This window comes from Zeus faber (genome assembly GCF_960531495.2).
Source record: "Zeus faber genome assembly, chromosome: 12".
In the NCBI taxonomy this organism is placed as follows: Eukaryota; Metazoa; Chordata; class Actinopteri; order Zeiformes; family Zeidae; genus Zeus; species Zeus faber.
The window spans coordinates 8580340-8604543 of record NC_137196.1 but is presented as its reverse complement, the minus strand read 5'-3'; the positions used below and the strand labels follow the sequence as shown (position 1 = coordinate 8604543).

At 42.4% G+C, this 24204-nt stretch overlaps 2 protein-coding genes across 2 annotated transcripts; one reads left to right on the top strand and one right to left on the bottom strand.

Annotated features, from left to right (window-relative positions):
• Nucleotides 1–5524: 5524 nt before the first annotated feature.
• On the top strand, nt 5525–17506 carry LOC307238317 (anoctamin-8-like; the record flags this gene model as incomplete). Its single annotated transcript, XM_080011249.1, has 18 exons — nt 5525–5696; nt 7417–7527; nt 8860–8992; nt 9349–9487; nt 9598–9694; nt 9940–10056; nt 10176–10303; nt 11308–11469; nt 12851–13003; nt 13514–13640; nt 13786–13841; nt 13941–14015; nt 14103–14600; nt 14696–14872; nt 14991–15182; nt 15342–15473; nt 15891–16001; nt 16826–17506. 18 exons carry the CDS (start codon nt 5525–5527, stop codon nt 17504–17506), a joined length of 3261 nt encoding a protein of 1086 aa, XP_079867375.1.
• Nucleotides 17507–19976: 2470 nt separating this feature from the next.
• On the bottom strand, nt 19977–22631 carry LOC307238631 (DET1- and DDB1-associated protein 1-like). Its single transcript, XM_080011699.1, has 5 exons — nt 22497–22631; nt 21805–21885; nt 21601–21652; nt 21201–21262; nt 19977–20779 (listed from the first exon to the last, which is right to left on the bottom strand). Exons 1-5 carry the CDS (start codon nt 22503–22505, stop codon nt 20675–20677), a joined length of 309 nt encoding a protein of 102 aa, XP_079867825.1. The 5' UTR covers nt 22506–22631; the 3' UTR covers nt 19977–20674.
• Nucleotides 22632–24204: the final 1573 nt, after the last annotated feature.

Sequence of the window (24204 nt, the reverse complement as noted above, 5' to 3'; positions counted from 1 at the left end):
CCCCCGCCACTTCCACTGCGGTATTTCAGATTTACCGGCGAACCCATTTAATCCTACCCCACGACATGTTTATGCTTACCTGCCAACCTGTCAAGGGGCCAGCGGGGTTGGCAGCAGAGACCCTTCTGTACACAACCTCGGGAACGAAACAATGTCCCCATCGCTCAGGATATCCACGCACTTAATGCCGCCGCGATTCTATCTCTCATAGGGAGAGAAGCTAGAGAGGACGTAGTCAGCCCGAGTATCTGTTTGGTCTTCTCCGACGTTTTCCCAGAAGCCTTTCAAAAATAGCCCCTATCTCTCTATTGTTGTTGCGGTTTGTATGTTTTATATGATAAACATGTTAGGAATAGGGCCGCTCCAGCGATCAAGTCAGTTGATGTAAACATGGGGAGATATTTTAGGAAACATTGTTAGACCGCGGGAAGAACGTGTGAAGCTGTATTTGAAATGCGCACTCTATTAACTGATTAGTATTGCTGCTGTGACATGGAAAGCTAAGAATATGGGATGAAGAAATTGATAAATGATATAATCAGACACACAATGTGTATTCCGACAGACAGACAGACAGACAGACAGATAGATAGATAGATAGATAGATAGATAGATAGATAGATAGATAGATAGATAGATAGATAGATAGATAGATAGATAGATAGATCAAATATAAAAAATGGCAATATATGGAAAATTGGAAATATGCACTAAACCTAATTATAAAAAACAAATATGACCTAAAAGCAACAGACAAACAATACAAAATAAAGGATATAAATGGAAAAGACCTGGTCATAAAACCGCCCTATAGTATAACTTGTGAAATAAACACTCAACCAGAAAGTTTAATATAGAATAGAGAGATTTAAGATACAAATGGTGATAAACAATACAAAAAATAACCTGTCATTAAATATGAGCATTGACAGTAAACAAAAAGTTTGCAATAAGCCTGTAAAGTAAAAAATTCCATGTGATTCAACATCATTTCATGTGATTTCATGTGATCACCTGAAAAAAATGCAGTTTTCCTTTGAATTCTGTGTGTCTATGTGTATGATATGCAAAACCCTTTCAATATGTATTGGACGAAGTGGCATTTGAGCCAATGCAAAGTTGGCAAGTAGATCAAATGAGGAAAAAAAGAAAGGAAAGCACAGAGGACCGCAACAAACATCCTGTTTGAAGAGACGGTCACAGGACCACACGGGATGGAAACGTACTGTTAATGCGAGGACCGCGGGTGTGTTGTCTTGAAAGCGATGAAAAAATAGTGCCACTGAAGGAAGGAAGGAAATCCTTTGTTGAACAAGTGTTTTGTTTTGTGTCCAGTCTGTTACGTTTCATTTGCCGGTTATGAGGCAGTCTTACAGACATGTATAAATGGGGAAAAACAGCTAAGAATAATCACATTGTCCACAAAGATTTGTCAATAATGACAAAAGGGATTTGTCCCTATGCAACAAGTAGAAAACAATAAGTGCAATGGGTGTGTGTGTGTGTGTGTGTGTGTGTGTGTGTGTGTGTGTGTGTGTGTGTGTGTCTGGCCAACTTTGGACATATAGTTGAAGAACAAAGTGTATTGTTTCTTCATTTCCTGTCTTCCTGGGCCTTTCCCTAGCAGAAGCGGGGACCACCGGAATCATTTTTAGCGGTCAATGAATCAGCTTGCCATATGATTGGCGAGATCGATCTGCGTTTGCATCGATTACATTGACTTAAGGAGAAAGGTCTGTAGTCTATTTGACAAGACAATTTAACACCACAGTTGACTCCCTTAATCAATTTCTTTCTTTTAACCCAAAGTACATATATGAGGAAAACACATTAGACCAATGGTGTGTACAGCATGTACAGTAGGCATAGTAAATAATTTTTTTTTGACAATCACCCCAATTGTAACTAGATCGAAGGATATTATATAATATTGTGCATAATCACTGGATGTCATGACATTTCACTGTTTATATGTATGAGCGTATGTATACGTATGTGACAAATAACCTCTTGAATCTTGAATCTTGAGTCTCTACTTGGCTATTTGTTACTTAAGGGGCTTTGTGGACAGCTATGAACCTCCCAAATAGACATATAGGCATAGGGGCAATTGCATCTGTCTCTCTCATCACCCCCACCCTATAGGGCAGGAAAGGGAACAGACGCGTATGATTACAACCTCCTTCCTCGCCTGGGGTTGCAGAACTCTAACCTCTTTTGTCTCCGGCCGCTAACGCTCCTTCTTGACCATGACTGCTAATTGCATTTCCTATTTGCTTATTTTCCCCGCCTTGACGTCCCATGGTCGCCCAGGCTGGTGAAGACGTCACAGCGGGGGTGGACAGTCGCCATCCCCCCTCTCTCGGCCCAAGTCTACCCCTCCCCCCAACTTTCAACTTGTCTCCAATCAGCAGGGACTTGATGGATGAGGTCAGCAGCTCGGGATGGGGGTTAAATGCAGAGCGGCGTGTCGGGGTGGCGTGACCCCGGCTTTACAATCTTTACATAAACTCCTGGGTCAAGTCAGTAAACCTTTGGATGCTACAGCAACAATGTATATGTTGTGTACTGTATATGTCTAATTTGACAATTTGTGGAGTATTTGGAAGATACTGAGATAATGACTGACAATGACATCTTTCAGGATGAAATTGTCTAAAATGATGAACAATTGACTTTTCCCCAGCTGCTGCAGGCATAGATGAGTTGGAACTACGTGCTGTTAATCTATGCCGTTGATTATCCATCACGTACACTGACCGTCCAACGGGATCTTTAGCAGGATGGAGGGTGGAGGGAGGATTAGCGATGATCTTGTGGGTGGAGAGGGTAAACAAAGCTCAAGCCGTTGGAGCAATTTAGGTTTGTTTCATCAAACTCTCCGACAGAGGTCACGGATGTTGACGTGTCAGCATCAGTTATTCAAGCTACAGCATTTGGCAAAAGTGAAATTATCTTAAATGGAAACATTAAATCAGCAATGTGCCACATTTGTTTGTTTCAAAGGAAATCCTCTTAAGTCACCATATGTGTTTCTTGGAAATTCTTGGAGATTACTACAAATGAAAGCAAAATAGGTTGGCACCTATCTTGCATTCATACAATATCATTTTTAATGGAGTACGGTGAATAAATATGCACACCACAAATGCAAAAGATCTAATAGCTCCAACAGATGCCGTATCAATAAAATAAATGTTACATTAGAAACAGTCAAGTCATTCTGATATTCACCCTTAGAAATCTATAATTTTGTGATTCTTTTATTGCATTAAAGTATAGTAAAACCAACTCGACATCATTGTACTGTAGGTACGGTGGCACGGTGGCGCAGTGTATTGCACTGCTGTTGGCACCGTGCTCTGGCAGGTTATCTCCCAAATAGGAGCCTTTCTGTGTGGAGTTTGCATGTTCTCCCCGTGCTCACATGGGGTTTCCTCCACCTCACGTCAGTAAGGACCCCCACTAAAAAACATGCACCCATCATCGTCTGACCAGCGATGGACATTTATCACCTGGTCCCCGGGTGCGTCCACGTATGCGGCCCACTGCTCCTGGCTGTGCCCCCGTAGAAAGGACAAGCCAGGATGGGTCAAATGCAGAGAATCCATTTCACCGGCCACCATCAAAAGCGTGTGTGTGCAAGTATGTGTTATAGTGTGGTGTGTTGCGTGACGAATAAAGACTGTTTCTTCTTCTAGCTAGATGCATTGATCAACTTTAAAGGGGATATTTAGTCATTTCCTGGTTGGACCTTCATGTTTATGGTGAACTGGCGCCACCCAGTGTTCATAATGCGTATAGCCTGGTAGTAAAGCTGCGATACCACATGCACTGTGGCCCCCTCTAGTGGTATTCACTGGAAGTCTGGGCATAGTTCAGGATACCGTGATGTCCATGTCTTTTCATCTAGCAGTGAAAATCCAACCAAGAACCATTTCAAATATGGCAGATATTTAGAAAAACGCTTCATATTGTCTTGATTTTCTGCCTTTTCTTGGCACATAAAGGCGTATCGATGTCGATTGTTGATTAAAAAAATATATATATTGTATGCCAATTATTACGTTTGATTTAGAATGTATAATAATAGGTAAGAAGTGTATCTGTATAAGCTACTGTTTAGACAGAGACGGTTATTACTTCGGCGGTGAAGAAGCTGTATATTGCAGCCTTTGTGCCATAGACCTGAGGCCTTTTTGTCTATTGGACTGATCCATAATTTACATTAATATCACTTTTAAACACTATGTTTGTGACCTTAAATTATTAATTTATGCAAAATTGAGGGCCTGATGTATGTCAAGCAGATTCGGTGATTTGTTTGATGGTTTAGTCTTCGCGAAAAGTGTATTTGGTGTTTAAAAAAAACAACAACAAAACAACTAATTGGCTAATAGGGCAAATCTTCTTTAAATATTTGTATTTCCCTTTCAGAATATAAATAACTACATGTCATAATAGTAACATTAAAGGATAGTTGAGCTATTTTTTAACGCAGGCCAAAATTCAGTTCAACGGGGCAAATTTCCAAGCCTTGAAAATCTTGCATCGAAGCTTGCCTTTAAGTTATGTGTCATATTGTATTTTTTTTAAACAACTTTTTGCAGTTGCTGCAGTACTTTCAAAGCAAAACGGTGGTGACAGCAGGTTGCCATTAGGAATCCGTGCAACTGTATGGCCAGCGTGCTGACAGCACAGGTAAACAGAAAAAAACAAAAGGACACGGCACAACTTCCTGTTTCGAGTTTCCTAAATTATTGCGGATGGAGCAACAAAGCGGTTTCACTGGTTCATTAATGTCCTGTACTTTATTTTATTCTTTTACAAAATTGTTGTATATAATGTAAAATATACAAGTACTAGATATTACATGTACGTACATGATTCAAATTAAAAGTACTTGTCATACCCAGTGCCCTGATATAACAGTGCCTATAATAATTAATACAGTTCCTGCAGATCAATATTATGAGTACAATTTACAGGACAACTTGTATGTGTGTGTGTGCGTGTGTGTGGTCATAATCATTTCCAAAAGCACACAAATATAAATAGAATTCGCGTTATTTTCCTGTTCGACTATATTAGAAATGTAGTGGAGTGAAAAACGAATTCCATGGAGTCAAAGTGGAAGGCCCGAAGAATGGACTTAACCACAGTAACGAAGTACTTTTACTGCGCTACAACCGCAGGCTACCAAAACCTAACCCAAAAGAAAAGAAGACCCCAGAGGAGTTTCTGGTGGCTCGGACACGGGCCTACAGCTGTTTTAAAACACCTCGGTAATTCCCATGCGTGAACTCAGGAATTCGGTGTCCCCCTCCGGTTTCTGTCGTCACTGCTCGGTCACGACTGTTCTCCCCATGATCATGTTCCTCCTCCCACCTCTCCACCACCTGCCGAATAACATACAATAGCACAACACCACCGACCAGCTCCTCCAACCAGTGGATCTTGCACCAGCGGCAGCAGCAGCAGCAGCAGCAGCAGCAGCAGCACCACCACCACCACCACCACCACCATGCTGCCAGCAGCCACCGGACCAGCTGATACCTACGCTGCTGCGCACACCACCGGCGGCGGCGGCGGCGGCGGGGCAGCGGAGCGGACGGAGCGGAGGACGGAGGAGGAGAGGAGCACCAAGGAGAGGAGCACCAAGCAGAGGCTGTCTTCAATGCCGTCCGGGGTGCTGGGTGAGCCTCTATATCCCCTTGAATACGAATCGGAATGTCTCCCCCAGATTCTCAAACGTTACAATTAAAATCGTGCGATGCGACGCGTGTATGCGTCGGTGGGTCGTGGGTGATCGGGGAGGATCGCACGGTTCCATGGGCTGTGATGGGATTGGGATTGACAATAATGTAGTTTTCATCAATGGGTATCCTTCACCCTGCGTACCCCCCACCCCCCTTCCACCTGCAGCATAGTGTGTGTCACCGCAGTTCCCCTTTTGGAATGTAAAAATGATCTCATCTAATACAACCTATATAATGGTGCCCATGGCAGGTATCACAATTTGGCTGTTTCGGTGGATTGTGGAATGGGTATGATCATGTCAGTGTTTTAAATGCCATAGCAGTAAAAGAAAAATGCCTATTTGTAAATGACGGCCAGTGTTTTACTCTTGCCATGTATCTAACCCTTTATTAATGTTACCCCTCGTAGGCACTGACAACAAGTGAACTGTGTTTGCTCTTAACCAAAACATGGAGGTTGGAAGCTGACTCAGTTATTAGGACGTTCTGTGAGCCCATTCCTCCCACCACATTCTGAAGAAGTCATTTGTCACTTGAAATGGAAATTGCCATAGAGTTAAAATACAGGTCTATGCAGAATTTTTGCAGAATGTTCCGCCCCGGTGCCCAAAGATTAACCTTTAGGCGATTTTGTGGAAAAACTTCCAGACCGCTGGAAGTTTTGTAAACATCCCAGAGGGTGTCAATGGAGGGACTCTCTTGGAAAATCTTTTGCACGGTAACAAGTCGATTTTACCAATTAGGATCATATTTGCGGTCTGTGATTTTTCAAGAAGACCGCTCCTGAATCCTGTCTCCTCCTATATTCAAACAGGATATAGATCTATTGCTGCCGCCCGCCAAGGGATCCGGCCTACCGGAGATGTCAAAGTGCTCTGGGCGTGATTAGCAAAAGGTTTATGTCGGTGAAATGACAGACTAGAAATAGGGTCAGTGCAGATCGGATGGGCTCTAATCATCTGAAGCGTACCACAGGTGGGGTCAAAGACTGCAGAGGGATTGCTTTTCAATATCCACATCGTATACTTGCCATGGAAGTGTAGTTACCCACAGAATGACTGTCCATTTAACAAAATGGCTCAGTGATTTGTTCCTTCCAAAGCAAATTGTTTTTCACTCAATCTCCGGTTTTGAGAATAAAGGCACACAAGTCCCATTCACTACAGCTACTGATACTATATAGTCCGCCTGACGTGCATCCAGTATATTATAGCTGCATTAGATGTTCATTCCAGTGCTCTCAGAGAATAATAGAGGTATGGCGGTGTGGAGGAATCAGATGATTGAATAACACGGCCGATGTGAAATCTCCGAGTTCCAGTGATTTTGAACAATTTTACAGCCGCCCCCACGTGACTTTTTTGCAGCTTTTGTCAGATACAGTGAAACTAGAGCCTCCTAACAGGTCACCTCATTTGTGTTTTTTTCCAGTTTCCGTCGCTCTCAGATAAGTAGAAATGCATTAGAGCTGAGTGGAACGGCAAAATGGTAGTGGAGAGAAAACAGAGTGACACTCGCTGCCCGAATAAGCTGTCATCTGTCCCCGAGCACTCGCATGAGAAAACATCACCACCTGTCTCTCATCCTCCCTCGTTCACAATACCTTCTTTCGCTCACTGCTCTGTCTTTTTTTTTTTTTTTTAATCACTCCCATTAGACAAATTGTTTGGCAAACGCCTCCTGCAGGCCAGACGGTACATCATGTCTCGGAAGTCTTGGCTGAAGATGGTGTCCACGGACAACTGCGACATCCTGATGACATTCCCAGGTACAGTGAGGTCCGCTCCTCTTCCCTCCATCACGCTCGCCGCCCTCCTCCGAACCGATCGATCGCCTCCGGGAGAACAGAACATCCTTTTGTGAACGTCTTTGGGCGGCCAGCCAGCCAATGGAAGATCTAGACTAAGAACAGCCCCAGAGGACAATTAAATCACGTCCATCTTGTCCTTTATAAGAGATGTAGACGTGTTTAGAATGCAGTCTGACTCAGAGAGGTTCAAATACAATACAAAATCACCTCCATGTGTATTACATATCTATTACAACAATAAGGAACGATATATACATAGTTATTTTGTGTAGTTTTCAGCTATAAGAGTATAACACCAAAATGCAGAAATGACACGCCTACACTACTTCTCCCTGAAGGGCCCTTTTCCCCCCAAGTTGCCACTTAATGTCCCAGGGTTAAATAGTTCAGTGCTTAAAGATTAATAGGATCCAGTTATGGCTGCAGCCATTAACGGTTCTTGTGGCTCGTGTCTGAATGGAACCGAGCCAGGCTATTATAGAGGAAATTATTTTGTAGCATATGGGCTGAATTAATTGGATGGAATGACCTGTAACCTTCACATCTTAACCCTTCTGTGGAAGTCTGAGAGGTGGACCTGTCTTATCCTCCTCATGAAGAGCTGGATGGTTGGTCCCTTTAAGCGGTGTTTTTCAACAATGGAAATGAGCTCTTGTGTTGCAAGATCAAAATTGGAAGGCGCTGCCACAACGTTCACTTCCTGGCGTCATCTAATTCATCACTTCCGGACAGAATAGCAGCTCCAGCAGAACGTGTTTCACTCTGAAAGTGAGAACGGTTCGTAGCGATGAAAGGTTAGACTCCTTCTTGAGATTAAATTCTTGACGAGTCACTCAGTAAAAAGAGTAGTTCGATTTTTTTCCAACTCTTATGCTCATTTGATTCAGTTGGGGTATGTTTGGGGGTATGAGCTGTGAACGTAATTCTCACAAGAATCTTTCATTTAATCCTCAGTATTTATTGTGAGTCAACTCGCTCGCCCACTCTTTTGCCGGAGTGACTCCCGACTTGTGAGTCATTTGAAAGATTTGCTCGCTACGAACAAGTCGTTTGCGAGTCTTGCATCGCTAGTAGACCATAATAATAATAATAATTTCTAATGTTTACAGTGGTTAAAAGGATTGTGGTGTACTGTGGAAGCAAAAAGGTTGGGAGACACTGCTTTGAAGGACTCCAATATTGAATATCAGGGTCCACCCACCTCCCAAATCCCAATTGAACCCCTGCTTGTGTACGGCGTGAGATGTTACGTTTCATATCTGCCATCTTCCTCCCTCGCACTCGCTCTAGACACGATAGACGACCACACCTTGCTCTGGCTCCTGAATCAGATCCGTGTCGGAATCCCGCAGGTCACCATTCAGATTCGGCAGCACAAACACACCCAGGAGCACGCCTTCTTCATCACTACCACGTTCGAAAAGTAAGACAAGAAAATAAAACGACTCCAGAGAAGTTCAGTTTCATGCTGTGTTTAAAGACTTAGATGTATTTCTTATTATCAATTATTAATCATACCAGTTATGTATTGGTAATGTGAGCATTTTTTTTCCCTTACCTTGTGGCAATTCCACAATATATAATTCATGAATAAATCCTCAAACAACAAAGAATCACAAGTCACATGTTGCCAGAAACAGAGCGGGAGAGGACCATGTGATTTCATTCGGTCCACGCATTCACTCTCCAATGCACTGTTCCTGAAGTGTTGATATGCTGTCGTATTAAAATTGTTGCACTAGACCCCCTGATCACGGCCCTTTTCCTTTTCACGTGCAGCCTGCTGCAAGGGGCCGAGCAGCTGGGCATGCACAAGGCCGTCAAGGCCCAGTACGGCGGCGGGACGCGGCGCTTCTCCTGCGAGGAGGACAACATCTATGACAACATCGAGAGCGAGCTCAGCTTCTTCACCTCGCAGGTAGAGACCCCCCGAGGACCGAATCTCGCTTCAATTCCAAAAGAAAATTGTTCATCTTTCCCTCTCTTTTCCATATCTTGCTTTCCCCCTGCACCCGGCGTGATGTTCAGGAGCGCCAGAGCATAATCAAGTACTGGCTGGAAAATCTGCGAGCCAAACAGGGGGAGGTGCTCCACAACATTCACTTCCTGGAGGGACAACCAATCAGTATGCCAATATATATATATATATATTTCATTTCCTACATAAAACACATCCTCTTGAATGCTGTCTTCTTCCGTAATCTCACACAACAAACCTACAGTAGATAGACTACTGAGGCAAACACATTTTAAATCCCCAAACTGCACATTACAGGTATCGTGCATAAAGCATTTTCCCATATCTTGGAATGGAAATGGCATGGAAACTGTACAAGGCTTCACTAACCCCAGTGTGTTCTGTCCTTTCAGTACCAGAGCTGGTTGCCAGGGGGGTGACAAATCAAATGTTTCCTCTTCACGAGCAGAGAATCCTCAGCCAGCTGATGACATCCTGGGTCCAGGCTGTTTGCGAACGGCAGCCCCTGGGTGAATATCATACCAAAGACAATGTTATGGGTTTTTAGTCGAAAGAGAATGTGTTGGGATCAGTTGAATTGAATTTGGGCTAACTGTACAATTCACCACGTTTCCCTTTTGTGTTGTAGATGACATATGCGACTACTTTGGAGTGAAGATCGCCATGTACTTTGCCTGGCTGGGTTTCTATACCAACTCCATGCTTTACCCAGCTGTCATTGGCTTTCTGCTTTGGATACTAGCAGAGACCGATCAGGTGCCTACAGCCTACAATAATAATAATAATAATAATAATAATAATATTATTATTATTATTATTTTTTTTTTTTTTTAATTATTATTTTTTATTATTCATAATTCTTTTCTTGAGCAGTACTGTAGTTTGAAGAATGGGTCTGATGGCTGAGGAACTAGTTTCCCGAGCCAGCGAGGGTTGATTTTGAGTTGCCTCTGGGGCACCAGAGCCGGCGAAGCCTAAATTCACTGCATCATAACCATTCACTGTATAAATATTTGAGTGTACTCATGTGACAGGGGAGCTTAGTGAATTAAACATTGGATTCCAACCATGACCTTGTCTGCGTAACAGTTCAAGTGTCTTTGTGTAGGACTTCATATGTATTGAATGCAATATCTGAGACGATCAACCGATTCTATTGTCGATTTCTTTACACTAAAGTCCCTGTAAAGGGAATTCAGTTTTGTTTCTCAACACATTATACATGTTAGAAAGTAAAGATGTAGTACTGAATTGTGGGGATAGACCATTAAACTGTTTCTCACCATTTCTGTGTTGGCATGGACATTTTTAACTTCAGAACAAAACCAAAACCAAGTAAAACAGCCCCTTATTGGTTTTCTGATTTTGGATTTGTATATATTTGTATTGGATTCGTGGTATTAGACACTTGAGAGAGGCTGCACCTCTCCCGCGATTGGGCATTGGCTTCAGCGTCTTCAGCGGACACGTTCCCAAGCATCTCAGAGCAGAGAACTGCCTTTTATTCCCACATTTTTTAAACCAAATTTTGTATACTTGACAATTATTTTAATCGTTCAAATTTGGCTGGGTGGTTAAGAACACATTTTTCTGTGGCGTGAAAAACTCAGAACACATTCATTGTTGCTTTACAGGGACTAAAGAAAAGTACGTCAATAGGGATGCTGCAAATTTATGAAACACTTGGAGTGCCTGTGGGTGGCATAGTGATGAGGATAATTTTCGAGCCTGTTATCGCTCCCCTGTCCTCCCCCACACAGACCAGTCAGGATATTTGCTGTGTGGTGTTTGCCCTCTTCAACGTGGTGTGGGCCACGCTGTTCCTGGAGCGCTGGAAGAGGCGGGAGGCCGAGCTGGCGTACAAGTGGGGCACATTGGACACCCCCGCAGAATCCTTGGAGGAGCCGCGGCCGCAGTTCAGGGTTAGTAGTATTTCTCAGCATAAGATAAGATAACACTATTAATCCCTTGGGAGGAAATTCACGATTCAGGCAAGGAAACAGTCTGTATTTGTAGAAAACACGTGTTTTTTTTTACGTGTGTACGTACTACGGTGCCAATTAACAAGAAACAACAGCAATAATTAAGACGTTGATGGCAATTGCAATGAAGATCGACAATAAATCTGATCTTCAAATTGCTGACTGCAACATTAAGGTGGATGGAGATTCCACTTGGAAGGTTATTCCACTTCTGTCTTGACCCAATAACCGTAGTCTAAATGAGGGATAATGTGCAGCTAGGCGGTCGTTATTGTCAAATAACCCCTGACAGGTTGATCAGGACTCAGATGCGAAGCGGACAACTGTCTCACTCTGAAGGGGTTCATTTTGTGATAATGACCCTCTGGCTGCACGTTAACCCGTTTATTACACGGCTGCTTTCTTAATATAAGGATACACACACGCCACATCTCGTATTCCTCATGCTGCGTGGTGAACGGGAGATCCTTTCTGCACGCACGGCCAATCCCCCCCGGTGCGCGCATAATCTCATGCCAAACTATTGGTAAAACTTGGCAGCGCTGCGGTTGCTCATGACCTCTGATTGCCGCTGTTGACAAATCAGAATCAAGCTTACATCATATTTTTTTCCTGTATGCCAACAAGACAGCCGAGCATGGCTCTTGTATTTTTTCCTCTCGCTTGAATAATAACCTACCAAGTCCACTCATCTTCTACGGACCGAGTTGTGTTGTCAGGTGTAAACTTCTGCCTTGAGGATTCCAAAAAGGAGGGCGGAGGTTTTCCTCTACAACCTTTGTAGTGATAAATAAGCCTGGCTGTCTACCTTGGTAGAACTTGAGAACAAACCCCTATTACCCGCGCTGTGTGCTCTAGCCCAACAAAAGCCACAAAGAAGCCGAGGAGGGGAAGGATGTACAGTCCTGTATAACTAGATACATACAGTATACTAGACACAACACTGTTCACCTAGAGACTCTCATGGGTCTGGGTCTTGTCTTAGATCTGCCTCTTTTATTCTGTTAATTCTTTAGTAAAGTATGAAATAAGTCAGGGAAGTTGTCACAATTTTCATTAACTCAGCACTTGAAGTAGGTGCCTTTTGTCAAATGTGGCCAATGTGTAGCCAAGCGTTGTCCCTGAACTAAATAATTGAACCACTCGATTGCTAATAATTACTGTAATAGCCAACAACACAAGTAATGCAAAGGAAATCAAGGCTTCTTGACAATAAGACAGTTAGCCCATCTTCTTGTCAAGGTCTCAGTACATTTAGTAGTGAATTAGTAGTCAGTCAACCAATCAGTCATTCATCTTCTTCTTCCTCTGCCGTTGGAAGGGAGTCAAGCGCTGCAGTCCCATAACGGGCTGTGAGGAGTTCTACTACCCGCCCTTGAAGAGGGCAGTGTTCAGGTGGCTGGTCAGCCTGCCCATCTGCCTCCTCTGCCTCTGCTTCGTCTTCCTCGCCATGCTGCTCTGTTTGGAACTGCAGGTCAGAACGGTCCAGTCCCCTGATGGGCCTTTAGGTTAAATGATGGTCGAATGGAACGCATTTGTCACAGTTTCAGTTGAATGTTTTTCATCACGGCGGAGTTCTGCTTCACCAGGGGTTTGGTTCATTTTCAGTTCAGCACTTCCACCTGTGTCGGATTGTTTGACCCACCTGTATATTTCAGCTCAGTTTCCTGAGTTTGTCACTGAGTCCACACTGTACCACATGTGTTGGGAGTACCTTTGCCTTCAGTGTTTTTGAATTTATACTCTGCATTTTTTAAAGTAAAAGCCTCTTTCGAGTTTATTTAAACCTTTTTGTCTCTTGTCCCTGCGCATGGGTCCTTTTTCCTCAGCTAATGCTCAGATGTTTCATTAGTCATAGTAGCCATTGGTTGTGGTATCTCTTGTCCGAGCTCAAATTATTCACCCAGCTCCAGTTTTAAAACCCAACACATACATTAGGAACTACCCAGGTTTACCCATGTTTTACACTGACTTCATTTTCCAGGAAGTGGTGATGGAGATTAAAGAGCTACCTGGTATTACAAGATTCGTTCCTAAAATTGTCCTCGCCATTACTGTGACCATATGCGATGAGGTGTACAAGAAAATTGCCTACTGGCTCAACGACATGGGTGAGTGGTACAAAATTTAATTTCTGAACCTAAAGAAGTTCTATGGGTGCTAGCTGATAGAAAACCCTGCAATTTACAAGCCATGTTCATTGTATGTATCTTACCTTGCATTTTCTGGTTCAGCAATGCTGTTTTACTCTTTCAGAGAACTACAGACTGCAGAGTGCCTATGAGAACAACCTTATCATCAAGATGGTTTTTGTAAGCTGCTGCTTTTTTTCTTTGCTCTTTGAACTGGGATCTCAACAAAGGGGATTCATAGTGGCCTTCAAATGTTTGACTATTTTCTCTTTCTTATAGTTTGAATTCATCAATTCCTACCTTAGCCTTTTCTATATTGGATTCTACCTCAAGGACATGGAGCGACTGAAGGAGGTTAGAACGTAAAGATCTCACAAATATTAACAGAAAATGGGTCTGTCCTTTTTATCCTATTCTTATTACCTATACTGCTCTCCGCAGATGCTGGCCACTCTGTTGATCTTCCGTCAGTTCCTGCAGAACATCAAGGAGGTCCTCCAGCCGTATCTGTATGAGCAAAACAAACTGGGCGTCTTCACCCCCAAGGTCCTCTGGGAGCTCCTCCAGGCCATCGTTGTCAAATACGGCCGCCTGGCTCTGGGAAAGGCCCAGGCGTCCATGACGGCGTATTCCTTCCTGGGGCCGAAGGCTCTGTCCGGCTCTCACCCCTCCGACGGTAACCCAGAGCTCAAGAAGCGAGGTGATCTGAAGGCCGGGTTCCGGCTGACGGAGGAAGAGTGGGACATGAACGACAGCGCCCTGCGGCACCGAAAAGTCAGCTTCACCGAGAAGGTCGACTACCAGGACGTTGCGGCGGGAACGCAGGCGGCGGACGAGAGCTGTCTTGAGGACAGTCCCACGCTGGTGGAAGAAGGGATGGACCCTTCCAGCATTTTTGACAGCTGCGACGACGATAGCGACGCCGAGACCTCGGCTCAAGTACGTTGTGGCCGGTTCGCTGCTTATGATTTGTTGCATTCAATTGTAGCGATGTCCCCCATGACCCACAGCACTGTGCCAACTATATTTGACAGGAGACCAAGGGGAATAGCAGTGTGTCCCCTCAGAACGAACATGACTCGCTCTGTCAGAGAAGGAAGGATGGAGCGGACAGGAAAGAGGAGAAGAAGTCATGGATCGATCCCCCAAAGGAAGACAAGAGCGTCGCGTTGACACAAGCCGAGATTGAGAGCTGCATGCAAACATACGAGGTACCAGACCGTCTCGTCATCTTCCTTAAGATGATTTCAATCCGCAGGTATCCAAGCAGGAAGGAAGGAAATGAGAATTTTTCTTTTCCAACACCGTTTGACTGCTTCACCCCAACAGGACACGCTTCAGGACTACCAGGAAATGTTCATCCAGTTCGGCTATGTGGTGCTTTTTTCCTCGGCCTTCCCTCTGGCCGCCATGTGCGCACTCATCAACAACATCATCGAGATCCGTAGCGATGCCTTGAAGCTCTGCACGGGCCTTCAGAGGCCTTTTGGACAGAGGGTGGAGAGCATTGGGCAGTGGCAGGTCAGGTTCTTCTCTCCGTAGGGAGGAGCAGATTTCCTCGCCTAACACTTAATCGCAGCACAACAAAGGCATTTCCTTAAAAAACGAGTTGGAGATTGACAACTAACCTGTTTTTTGGTATCGCCTCTCTCTTCCTCTTAATCGGCACTCCCACTCGAGACGGCAATGGAAGCCATGGGCCTGATCGCCATCATAGTGAACTGTTACCTGATCGGTCAGTGCGGTCAGCTGCAGCGTCTCTTCCCCTGGTTGAGTCCTGAGATGACCATCATCTCCATCGTCTTACTGGAGGTATGATGTTTTGTCTGTATGGTATGAGGATTTCACTGAAGAGTTTCAAGAGCGTTCTTACTGCTAGAATTAACATAACGTGTTTTCTGGGCAAAATGCTCATTGTCAAATCGACCCGAAAATAAACCCGGCAGCAGTCTGGGGCGAACACTTTTCTGAGCAAACGATATGATAGGAAATGATTTGCTGCATATGTGCATGGCATGCTATTATCTGTTGTCTCACATACGTAAGCAGTTTCTATGTATTTCTAATGCTACAGTATACAAACTTGTTAAGTATTTTACTGGTAACTTACCGAAGAACGTTGAATATTTTGTTGTGTGTCGACCTTTTTTTCTACGTTTAAAAAAGTAATCCTGTTTTGTGCCTCGCCGTCGGTTGAGCCTGTCCCTTTGTGGTCTTGATGGTTTACAGCACTTTGCAATCCTGCTTAAGTACATCATCCATGTTGCCATCCCTGATATCCCTGGCTGGGTAGCAGATGAGATGGCCAAGCTAGAGTACCGACGAAGGGAAGCTTTCAAGGTATCGTTGTAATATAGCTTGAAAGACCTTCGGCCAAAAGCCTACTTTAAAGCTTGCTCCTGGCTGCTACATTGTGAGATTTCGTACCTCGAGTCTGTACCTCAAGTACCTGTGTCCCCTTCTCTTTGTATAGTATGTAATAAGATCTCTATATACTTGTAAGGCCAGCACAGCCTTTTTTTGACTGTTGTCAGTGTGATGTTGCGCATCAGAATATCACCGTGTGTGAGATTATGTTTGTATGTCTGTGTAGTGCTGTATCGCCTCCCTGCCACCTTCCCTTTATTTAGATACATCTGTCATGATGATACAGATCATCTGTGGCCATGACAGCTGATGTCAGACTATGGCCTTAAATCTCTCAGTGCTGACAGGAACCCAAGGCTTCTGTTTTCTAAACTCACTGGTTCCAAAAATGGGGCCCGCCCCCTAGGGAGCCACACAGGTACTGCATATGATCTATATAAATCATCTACTGCATATGCATATTTTTTGTTATATATATATTTACATCCACAGAAGATGTCAGGAACTAAAGGGGCAATATAATTGTAAAAATGGGATTGGAAAATCCAAAATTCGAACATTGGACACACAAGTCAATTATTTCTCAAAAACTCAATTAAGACGCTCCAAAGCTTAATCTCAGCCCTCTATCTCGCACACTAGCTTCTGTCTGTTTCTTAAAATCAGAACTCTTGCACACAGCTTCCTCCATTTACACACACCCTGTTTCTCTTACCATTTCTCACTCTGTCTCTCTTTTCTGGTGTACTGTGGTTCTACATGTGCGTTCTCTCCTGCCTCACTGTCTCTCGGAGCAGAAGCATGAGCGCCAGGCGCAGCAGCACTTCCAGCAGCAGCTGCGCCGTCGGCGTGAGGAGGAGGAGCTCCAGCGGCAGGCTGAGCTCCAGGCGGAGGCGCGCCAGGAGAGTGAGTATCACAAGGCCGACGCCCAGCACCTGCACCACCACGACAAGTCCCAGGGGGCTAAGCTGGGGGACAAGCCCAAGAGACCCAGTTCCCTTCTGGGCAACAACAATGTGATGAAGCTGAAGCAGATCATCCCACTCCAGGGGAAGTTCTCCTCAGGTACATCGCGTTCCCCCGCCCAGTCCCCAACAGGAGGAGAGGCCAAGCTCCCCGGCTTCCTCAACTTCAAGTTCCTCAAGTCGCCCGAGTTAAAGAAGGAGCCGACGGTGGCGGCGGGCGCGACAGCGGGCTCTGTGGTGACCCCCTCCACCGCCGCCCCAAGTGGCCAGGAGAGGTCACAATCCCCCAACAGGACATTCAGTCCGGGGAAGCTGTTCAGTTTCAGCAAGTCAGAGGGGACCGTGGTCTGTGCGAACGGGACGCAACCGCCCAGGCCGGGAGACGCTTTCTTGCAGTCGCCGAACAAGGCCGAGTTAAACACCACCCAGGAGGAATTACCTTCCAACGATTCTGACAAGGGAGAGACGAGACAATCGACGAACGGTTCTGAGAACTCGGGCCTCAGGAGTTAGGAAGGAACAGCAGTTGGATGTTGAGATGGAGCGCAATGTACAAATGTTCAGCCTTCTTAGACACTGAAGCAAGGACCAAACGTAAAGCCAGAAACCGGTAGACTTTCACTCTTGATGCAACCGACTTCACACAAAGCATTACAATGTGTCAATTATCACTTGACTATATACGCTTCCATGTAAACAATGTACAATAAGTGTTATTTCTTGAGGCCTGCGGAACCTTGAATAAAGGTGAAATACTGCATGTCCTCTGGCTCCAGCCTGGCTCTCCAAAGCATCTTGGCTCCAAAAATATGATCTGACTGCGAACAAAGTTTTTTTTTTCTTTACCTTTGTGAGTCCAGGCTCTGTTCATCAGGAGAAAATAATCTGTAGTTTTTCCCAATTCCAGTTTTACTTTGAAGCCTGTTTTTCGATGCATGTCAAGTCATCTGCATGCATTGGACCTTTAGTCCTTGTGTTTGTTTTGTTTTTTTCAGTTGCGATTAAGCACTTTTTAAGCCATTGTATTCCTCCGCAATAGCTCAGATTATATTCACTGTGACTGTGAAAAATTATATTCTATTTTTCTTAACTTTGATTTTCTATGGATTATTTTATTACATAAAGTAGTGAATGTACCTCAACGATGCAAAACAATGTCACTTGAATAAACATCCATCATGAAAAAACTGTGGTGGATATGTCACAGATATAAAAACAATATTACAAAATATTTTTGATCACTTTATTGAGAATACACATCAAAGGTATTAAAATACAGTGGGACATATTTCTTTATAGAATCTGACAAGTCAGTCAAATAGTATAGAAGATCTGGTGTAGGAAACGACCTACTGCTGTCTCATTTTCAAAAGAGGTCTTAAAATAATGCCAATTACATTAGTACTATCAGAAAAAGACACCACAGAAACCCACTAAGTAGATTAGTACATTTTACTTCTAAACTGCCTTTGTATAACAGGGTGAACTCTCAGGGTTAAAAAAATATTCCTCCCTGTTAGTGCAAAACCAGCAAATCTAAACACTTCATTGGTTGCATTTGACCCAGCTCTGGCTTTTACTCGCTCCATTATAAAATACAGGACTTAAAAGAGCAAACGGGCGTCATGCAGTGAAATGACAGCTCGTACTGATCAGATAAGGGTAACGATTAAGCAAACTATACATCATGTACAAATATACAAAGTGAGAAATTATTATCTTCATCTTTACAAGTAGCAGCAGAAAGAAAGAAGAGAGACGTCCTTTGATGAAAATTTCTTTCCAAGGTGTCCAACTTAGTATTCCCCAGACAATTTCCTGACTAAGTATTTTGTCTAAAACACAAGCGGATGGCACATTAATGACAAATGTTTCTTAGAAGTTACGAGGTGAAATGAAATGCAATTTTCTTATATACAAACAGTATGGAGAGCCCAGCAAATCTATTTCACAAAATATATTGAAGTAACAATCACTTCTTAAAGAAACACAAGCACCAGGCTTCATGCTAAGAATAATGCTAAGCAATCTACAAGTCATAGAAAAAAAACAAAAACAAAAACATGTATGACTGTAGTGGCCGACACTTCAATAAATGTCAACTTCAACTCAATATGCGCATTATATCAATGGCTACTCCCCACATAAGTCCATACAAATACTCGGTTTAAAAAAACGGTTCAAAAATAAACAAAACTTCCAAAAATGACTTCCACTTAAGGCGAGAAATAATTATTCCTTTGACCCCGCTGAGAACATAGGAAAATCCAACCTTGTACATCATGGCAGTCCAACAAAGATGTGCCCAGTTACACTGGGAAAATAAAAACATTTAAAAAAAAGGAGGAGCAATACATGTAGAGAATGTGTACAAATAATAATTTAAAAAAAACACTGCTTTCTAAAATAAGCAAAGATGTCTCGAAATGTTGTCTTTCAGAGTGGACAGCATCAAAAATTGAATGTTTGCGTGAAAAAGTAACTGCTTTCACTGAAAAGAAACCCAACAAGTGGCTTTTATCTCTATGTAAGACAGAAGACATGTTTTCCCAAAGCTAGCTAAAGAATAAATCCGATTAAGATTTCATTTTTTACAGTGTTACAAAAGCAAACGACAATATCAGAATGTTGCTGTGCTGTGGAAACACAACAGTCACATACTGAGCTTTGAGGAGGACCTTTAAAAAGGACCGGTTTGTTTAGGGCTGAGCAATATCAACTATCAAAATATTTTTGACTCATATCTTTGACTAATTTGCCAATATTTTCCTTCAGCAAGCAGGTAGACCATTGAACGGAGCAGCAAGAAAATTGCATTACTTCACTGTAATGTGGCCTTTAAGACCAGGAAAGAACGATATTTAACTATATCAAGATAATCAAAAATCACAGAAGATATTTAGTCTCATATCACAATATCAATATTATTTAGATATATTGCCCATCCCTTGGTGAAGTCCCGAGACAAACTTTGTATCACATAAAAATGGAGACCATACCCAGCTTTATAGAGAACGGCAGATTAATGATTTACATTTCCAGCTTATTTCAATGCAGTCAAATATGCAGACGAGTAAACAAAAAAATAATGTAAGATCCCTCACGTTGTATTTTCAATGAGGAGAAATATCCGATTTGATCTAGAAATCATTGTAGGGATAAAATCACATGGCTCACTTTTGTGCCTCCCCTTACATACTGTACATTGGAGCACAGTGGGGAGAAATAGATACTGTATATATGTACATTTATGTATAAATAATGGAACGGAGAGCACATTAAAAGGCATCCATTATGATGAGAAGCATGAGCCTATATATGAAGCATGCATGCATAAACTAAAACAGGGAGCTCTGAAAATAAAACAAATACAAAATGATTGAAAGCCAAACGCAGATCCAAGGAGATGAAATGACTAGAGATGCAAATTTGGATTGAAAAAATAAATAAATAAATAAAATAAAATAAAATAAAATAAAAAAAGGAAGAAATGGGGTAAAGTAAAAGTCAGTTCCCTGCATGTGGAGTGCTTGTAGAATGCGTAATTAAATCAAATGATGGTGGAAGAGTACACAGCACAGTATGTGTGTTATATTGGAGCCAGTTTTTGTTATGAGTGTGAGTGTGAGTGTGTGTGTGCGTGTGTGTGTGTGTGTGTGTGTGTCCACACCACACACCGAGTCACAAGTCCTCATTCAGCTCATGGCTTTCCGTTCGGGCGATCTTCCGCGGGGGTGCAGCGGTCTCTCCCTCGGCATGTTCCTGCTCTCGCTTCTTAGCTGCATTCTGACAACAACAACAAAAACATATTAGCGTTTTAAAGCTTATGTTTTTAATTAAAGCACCAGGCAATTTTTGGTTTTGGTGTATCGACTTATCACCAACATTTTGTTTACTGTTTAAGGGTTATATTTAATGTCAAGTTTATTGTACATTCATCTTTCTGCTTCACTGTTTAATGATATTATTATTTTTAAGTTATTGTATAGGACTGTGTATTTAACTTTCAGACATTTTTCAGGTGTTTTTCATTTTCATCTTTTTTTTTTAACTGTTTTTCTGTTATTTTCTTTCTATCGATCTATCTATCTATCTATCTATCTATCTATCTATCTATCTATCTATCTATCTAATACACAACAGACTCATGGTTGATTGACTGATGGTTGATATATTATTATGATATATATATTTTCAGCCATCTCACCTTTTTATCCCACTGCTGATGGAGATATCGCAATAAGATGTTTGTCTTCTCAGTGACAATGACTAAGAAGAAAAAACAAAAGGGATCAGCTCACCCCGAGACTTGCATCCTGTTGTACCATGTACTATATCCTGTACATGTTTTTCATTGGGGTTTTTTTACACCATTGATATAAAACTCAAATATAACTTATTATACATTGGTTTCAATAGATTTGAAACTAAACCCCATCATGAACCCATGACGTGCCTTGTATTATACCACCAAACTGGACGAATAAGTGAAAAAGTCAAACATTGACATTTGATCCCACATTAAGACTGACACTATAAAATTGTTCAGGGAAGGCCTGTGCTGAACGCGAGCCGTTTATGGAACAGATTAAAGGTGTTCGACTTACTCTGTTCCGAGGGATAATCCCGGGTCGGGAGGTAAACAGACGGCCGTCGGTTCTGAATCAATAAAGTGACAAGGCATGGGGTCATTAAAAAGTCACAGTGTTTCATAATATGTGACAAGGAAGGTGTCTTGTTTAGCAGCAGCTCAAGCAAACATGCACGCGCACACACACACACACACACACTTTAGATCAAGGGCCACTTACTGATGCCTTACATACGGAGTCTGCATGGAATCTGCTGAAATTGATTTTGTTGTAAACCGGTAGTCCTCTTAGGAAATCTGCCTGTGAATTATATGGTGGTTTTTTTTCCATATTAACACACAATACCACAGTTGATGTGTAGTGGTGATTTTACTGAGTTAGCTACCGAAACAAGCATGATACACAGCACAATGTATATGTATATTTTAACAGATAGATTAAAATGTCGTTTATTGGCATGACCAGAACTCTTTAAAGAATTCCCAAGAATTCCACTACCACTCTGAGGTAGTGGAATGAGGTACAGACAATAAAAAAAAACAATGAAATAACAATGAATGAATAAATACATAAATAAATAAAAATAATAATAATTATTATTATTATAGAAACATGAATGACTATAATAACGATAACAATAGTAATAGCAACATGAATGGCAATAATAACGACAATAATAACGATAATAATAATAATCGGATGAAAAGCCTTGGTAGACAATAATTAAAAATTAAGAACTGATAAACATTACAGAGTAACATTACAAAGTAATATATATTAACATACGCTACAACCGTTTAGATACAGAAATAACACATGCGATTTGGACAACATGTTAAATATGTGAGTGAAGTGTTGTATCAACGCAGCTAAAGGTAAGACCGATGGATTCCTCTTCGTTACCAACTTACCTTATCCATGTTTTGTCCAAGTGTGTTAAGTACCTGCGTGCACCGGTAGGTATATGACGAACTCAAACCATTGGTGAATATGTATATTAAGTCATATATTCCGTGGCAAAATGGCTTTTAGAGGTTCTTTGCAAGCTAACTTGCTACTTGATATGCTCCATTTTTGTTTTTCTGCCGCTGTGGGCGGTTCGCTCCCGCAGAAGCCCGAGTCCAGAACTCTACCGGAGCGTTCTCATTGGCCAGTAAATGATTACGCAACAGCCGCTTCACCAATAGGAGGCTACTGAAGTTGACGTTAGGTTTACGGCGCAGACGTTTCTTTAGAACGGGGGAGAATCAAGATTCAAGAAGTTTATTTGTCACAAAACATATACACACTTTCATACATATATGCAGTGAAATGTCTTTGCAACGCACCCGGAGATTATGCAAAATAGCTACTAAACCGAACATAATAGCTAACCTAATTCCTACCCAGACTTGAACTTGACTTGAATCACGTTCATAAGATGCTGTATGTGGGAGACCAGCCTAATGCACTTTCTTAATTAACTTAAGCAATGCAGCATAATCTAAAGATAAAATAAAAATCTGTTCTGTTCGTTTTATTAGACAACTTCATAGATTGTACATATTTTTTTGTAAATAAAAAAAATAACCGCTTGATTGCTGGATTGTTCAAAAAAATAATAATAATCCTCCAATGCGAGTTGAGACTAATCCAGAGCAGTGTTTCCCAATCCTTTCTTTAAGTTGTTTTTGCTGACAAAGAGCACCACCTAATATCAAAGGAATAATGTATGTTTCCTTTCAGGGGCAGTGACAACTGCTTCAGACGTCATTCATGAGGAACCGCTGTCTTGTATGAAGTGGTCCCAATCAGGCTGAGAATAAAACACTGACATGTTATTGAGTGTTGACAATCTATATATAATCATGGATTTTTGAGTATTCCATCTATGAAATCGGGTGCCATGAAACCAACATACAGAAACCACTGGCTTTCTTTACAGCGTAGCCAAACCACATTTGCATTTAGAAAGACCCATTGCATTCTCACAATTCACAAAGTATCAATGCTCTGCTAAAACCAAACCCGATCCCATGGCCAGTATCATCAATCAACACTTTTAATAGTCGGTGAATACCGCCAATGTTACACAATCAGCTTTCGTTTCTCCAAGAGTCTCTTCAGGTTGAACAATGAGGAGGATTTCCCCGCGGCTGGAAAATTTCAGTGTGTGAGCGATTTTCGTCCTTTCAACATCCGTCGCAGAATCACCTCGATGCCACCCTTTGTGCTGATTCTTTTGATCCAGCCATGGGTCCTCTTGCGTTTGATGTTCTTGGGCTGGTACTCGGTGCCTCTTTTCCCAGTCCGCACCTGCTGGTAATGCCATGGCGGCTGCTGGAACACACCCGAACCCTCGGCCTGAGACGGGAGGGGTCCGCCACATCTCACGGCCTGGGATCCTGGGGCAGATCTGGAGAGCACCGAGGAGCTCAGCAATCTGAAGTGAGAAGGAAAAGAAGAGGCCGCTGAAGGTTTCCATACAAAGTACTGTTGACATAACACATTAATCTTTGGTGGTGGTGAAAAAAGTACATTTTACCTAAATAAGGGTATGACTCTAGTGAAAGAAAGTGAAAGTACCACATTGCGATTTCTACTAAGTAAAGGTACTTGCTCTTAAATGTACTGGTTATG

Bases quoted from the DNA above. Each gene is read 5' to 3' on its own strand.
- LOC307238631 (XM_080011699.1), bottom strand. The intron at 21,653-21,804 runs GTAAGTGGCCCT...TTATTGATTCAG, and splicing joins ACTCCGTATGTAAGGCATCA to AACCGACGGCCGTCTGTTTA. The intron at 21,263-21,600 runs GTAAGTCGAACA...TTTTCTTCTTAG, and splicing joins GGATTATCCCTCGGAACAGA to TCATTGTCACTGAGAAGACA.